This window comes from Crocodylus porosus, unplaced genomic scaffold, assembly GCF_001723895.1.
Source record: "Crocodylus porosus isolate Cpor-Errol unplaced genomic scaffold, CroPor_comp1, whole genome shotgun sequence".
Classification (NCBI taxonomy): domain Eukaryota; kingdom Metazoa; phylum Chordata; order Crocodylia; family Crocodylidae; genus Crocodylus; species Crocodylus porosus.
This window is the reverse complement of record NW_017728886.1, coordinates 205,023,889-205,028,406: the sequence shown is the minus strand read 5'-3', so window position 1 is coordinate 205,028,406 and position 4,518 is coordinate 205,023,889. Positions and strand designations below refer to the sequence as shown.

General features: G+C 42.0%; 1 protein-coding gene across 1 annotated transcript in view; it reads right to left on the bottom strand.

The window, feature by feature from the left end:
• UBXN2B (UBX domain protein 2B) overlaps window positions 1-875 on the bottom strand; it is a 29,923-nt gene extending 29,048 nt beyond the window's left edge. Inside the window, exon 1 of the mRNA XM_019542850.1 lies at window positions 850-875. Within this exon, the coding sequence (XP_019398395.1) occupies window positions 850-875 (26 nt within the window). The remainder of the gene's footprint in view (window positions 1-849) is intronic.
• Between the last annotated feature and the right edge of the window lie 3,643 nt (window positions 876-4,518).

The window sequence follows — 4,518 nt, the reverse complement described above, 5'->3', positions numbered from 1 at the left end:
CCGCCGCTCCCCCGGGCCGGGGGGGGCGCACCGCGGAGCACTTCCGGCAGCGGTGGCGACTGCCATGGCAACGGGGGAGCTGGACCAGCGCCGGCGGCTCCCCACCTGTGTGCGGGGCTGCGCCTCCCCCGCGGGGCCTGCGACGGGCGGGGCTCCCGGGCTGCTGGCCTCTCCGGCCGGCTGGGCGGGGTCGCCCCTCTGCGCTCCCCGGCACGGCCAGGGGAGGGGGCGCTGGGGCACCCATGGCTTCCGGCTGGGCTCGGGGCGTGTTCCCACGGAGGTGTCGCCCAGGGCGCCTGCCGCGCAGTATGACACCGGCCAGGTAACGCGGGTCACATACAAACCTGCTACCTTTGAGCCGCCCAACCACTGCCTGACGCTAGTTTCAGGTGTTCAAGGGTTACCGTGTTTGTTTCCAGTTTCAACAAGGGGGAGGAGGAGAAAAGTGAGATGCCGATGCCCCTCACTCCTGACCTGCAGCGCCTTGCCCCTCCTCCCCCCCACACCCTGCCTTCCGCTGCCCTCCCCGCCCCACTCCGGACCATGCCCTGCCCCCATGCAGCCCTGCACTCCCAAGCCACAGCCCCCCACAGCGCTGCTGGTGCCCCTCACACCTGACCTGCAGGCCCCTGCACCCTCTCAGCCCCGCTGGTGCACTTAGCTGACCTCCTGGTTGCCCTTCAGGGCTAGCCTGGGCTACTGTGGGTTGGGAATGAGGGGCAGCAGTTTAAAAAAATGCCCAGGTCCAAAAAGAGGATATGTCCATGAAAACCCAAATGTATGGTAACCCTAGGTGTGCATGTGCAGACAGTCCAGGTGGTAGGAGCTCCAGGAGCTGCCCGAAATTACCGTGCAACAAGACCTGAAGAATCCATAGTATTAAAAGCATTGTGAGCTGCTGTGGTCTGAGTTTTTTGCAACATGAATTGTTCTGTTATTTTCCTGTAGTCACAAATCAAGCAAAAACTAAGAACTGACCTCTTTCAAGGAGTGCCCTTTGTCTATTGAAGGATGCCTTGAATCTAAAAAGGTTGAGAGCCACTGTTCTGGGGGGTGAGCAGGATTAAAGTTTTCCCCCATTGGAAGCAGGGTTTTTTTCCCAGGTTTTATTGGACAAACTGTGTGGCTGGGATAAGGTTAATCAAACTTTTGAATGTAAGACATTTTTCAGTAGGTTACCTTAATTTTCAGGAGTCTTGCATTCAAAAGCTTGCCTAACCTTATTGCAACCATGCAGTTATTCCAATAAAAGATACTGTCCAAGACATCCGTGTTTTTACATTTTCAGTCAGTAATCATCCAACATTGAAATAGCATTATCAATTATTCCTCAACTGAAACATTAAATGGGTCTTCACCCAGAATTCCCAACTACTACTAGCATTCATCTCAGTGAATGCTGAGCTGAAATACTTTTGTAGCCTGAAACTAGCACTCAGTTGAAAGAATGAGCTAATATTTCATATCTGCTTCCATTCAAGTGGAACTGCCACTGCTCATTCTGCTGAATCTGTCAGGACCCTATTTATAATGGCTTAATTGTCAGAGATGCCAAAAACTGACATTAACAGTTTTGGGAGTACATATCACCTCCACAAATAGGCCAGTAACACATACACTTATTTTGGTATCTGAGCCCTCAGCACACATACAAATAGGACATTTTGTTTCACTCTATAAAAAACAAGTTCAAAACAGAGGGCAGTTGGCCAGACATAGGAAGAGAGTTATTTGTATGTATATTATGTATGGGAGTCTTGTACGCCTGTACACACTGCATTGGGTGCATGAAGTACTTTGGAAAAATATCTTAGGAACAGTGCCATTATCCAATGTGTTCAGATACAATTACATCTAAGGTAATGTTTAGATTTTCACTGGAGTTAAAAGAGTACCAATGGATTAAATGTGTGGCCTTTCAATTTCCTATTATTAATTCAGTTGCATTTCAAGAAAATACAGTGATCTACATATATTTGCAAAGAGACTCATTATGTTCATTGAAGAGGATCAAGAACCTTTGTTCACCTATGATGCACAGCAAATTGCAAGCCCCCTTATAATTTATTACCATTATGATTATTTGATTTGTTTTGATTTATTAGGGCTGAGAATTCTCTCCCCATGGACAAAGATCAGAATGAAAGATTAGATTCATTTTCCTTGAAATTTCCAAAAAAAAATCTAAGTCTAACCACAAAACAAACCAAGAACCCACACGCAACTACCTTCCTTTTTTTCCTGAAAGCCCTACACCACCCAAAAAACATTGGAAATGTCTAATTTCTAGGATTTACACAGAACACTATGTATAGCTTGATAAAATAGTCCCTTTTCCTTATTTGAAAACAAATAGAAATAAAAATGAGTTAACATAAATTGGATCTGGTTGTTGAGGCTTTTATTTGAGTGTGCCAAGAATGAAAATTTGTTTTCATTCATTTTCATGTTTCATTCATTTTTCTTTGGACTGATTAGTGAAATCCAGCTGTTGCCTAAATGAAAATCTCCCACAGTGACATAGTGTGAATTAGGATAGGCAGCATCCAAATTGTGATTTCTGTAATGGCCACATTTTTTATATTAACTTTTATTTATATAGGTATAAATAAAGACAATCAGGTCTTATTGTCATTAGATGTTCCAGGTTCGAATGGGCTCTCTCTCCCTAAATATGGATGATGTTTCTCCTTGTTACTCCTGACTGGCAACAGTGTTGCAAGATATCACCTGAATGCAGATTAAGATTTCAGTGTGCTCTCATTGAGAATTTATTTAACTCCAGACATCTGGGAATGTGAAATCTAACTACCTTAAGCAATCATTTTAATTTGCATAACATTATTGCTGTGACCAGTGTTTTTCTGCAGTGTTATATTTAAAACCATTAATTACTACCTGGTAGTTATCTTCCCTTAATTAAAAATAATCCTGCAGTGGTTTTTTTTGTGTTCTAAAATACTTTTCAACTAACCTAGCTATGTGTTCCCCAAGTGATGAAAATGCATACTATTTCCATCCTCTTACATACGGCTAATGTGGCTCTTTAATTACCAAATCCCCAATGAAATTGGTGGTGTACAACATTAAGATTAAAATACAGTTAATTGTGTAATTTTTAAAATGTTCCTTAAGACTCAGATTAATGAAGACATCTGTGGATGCTGAACTGGAAAAGGGAAAGGTATGATGGCAAGTGTGGTAATGCAGTTGCATTTGAGCAGAAGCAACATTGCCCCAAGTACAAATTAGTGTTCCAAGAGCAGCAGGGGCCATTGAGATGAGAAAGGAAGGAAATCTCTCAGAAATACTCAAGAGGGTCTAGAAGGTTTTGTTGAAATCTTAGTAGTTCTTAGAACAACTTGGAAGCTCTTGATGCACTCAAAACAAACTCTTCTAGATTGTGGGCAAAACGAAACACCTAACTTAAACTTAATTGGACATCAAACACCCTCTCTCATTTCTGGAACTCATCTCTAGTCATTCATGAAATTTAGGAAAAAGCAAAACAGAACAACTCCCCCCACCACCCACAAACTATGCAATACAACTAGAAAAACACAGCCTGTGAAATTCTAAAATTGTTTTTTTTCAGTCATAGAAAAGGCTTTTTAGTAAGACTGATTATATATGATTTTACAGTCATGCTTCAATTTAGGCACATATTCAAAAACCTTACTGAGATGGTTTTCATATAAATAAATAATATAAATAAGAAAAATAAAAGTGTTTTATATAAATAAATAAAAGTACATGATAACGGTAAAATTTCTCTGCCAAAAAAATTGTAGCCCTGCAAGTGCACACAGAGGGCTTATTTTTAAAAATTATGTTTATATAAATTATATTTTAATGCCAGAATTAATGGTATGTTTTCTCTAATATTCTCTAGTTTTCAGAGGTGAGTTACTAAAATGACAACAACATTTTTAGCTAGACATGCAGAAAATTATAGTATTAAATGCCATTAGAATTATTCAGTAAACAATTTTGCTACAGTACACAGTAATATATTAGTTAGAAAATTGCTCAACATACAGTACAAATAGAATTAATCAGGACAATTCTGAAAGACAGAAATTTAAAATTTAAAAGATAAACGCATGAAATGGGCGGACAAGAACCTGATGGTGTTCAACACCGAAAAATGCAAGGCTCTCCACGTTGGGAGGAAAACCCTGCAGCATGCTTATAGCCTCAGCAGTGCTACACTGGTTAGCACTACAGATGAAAGGGACTTGAGGGTCATGGTTGACCACAAGATGAACATGAGCCTGCAATGCGATGCTGCGGCTAGTAAAGCGAGCAAAACGCTGGCTTGCATCCATAGATGCTTCTCAGGCAGATCCTGGGACGTCATTCTCCCCTTGTACTCGGCCTTGGTGAGGCCGCAGCTGGAGTACTGTGTCCAGTTTTGGGCTCCACAATTCAAAAAGGATGTGGAGACGCTTGAGAGGGTGCAGAGGACAGCCACGCACATGATCAGGGGTCAGGAAAACAGACCTTATGATAAGAAGC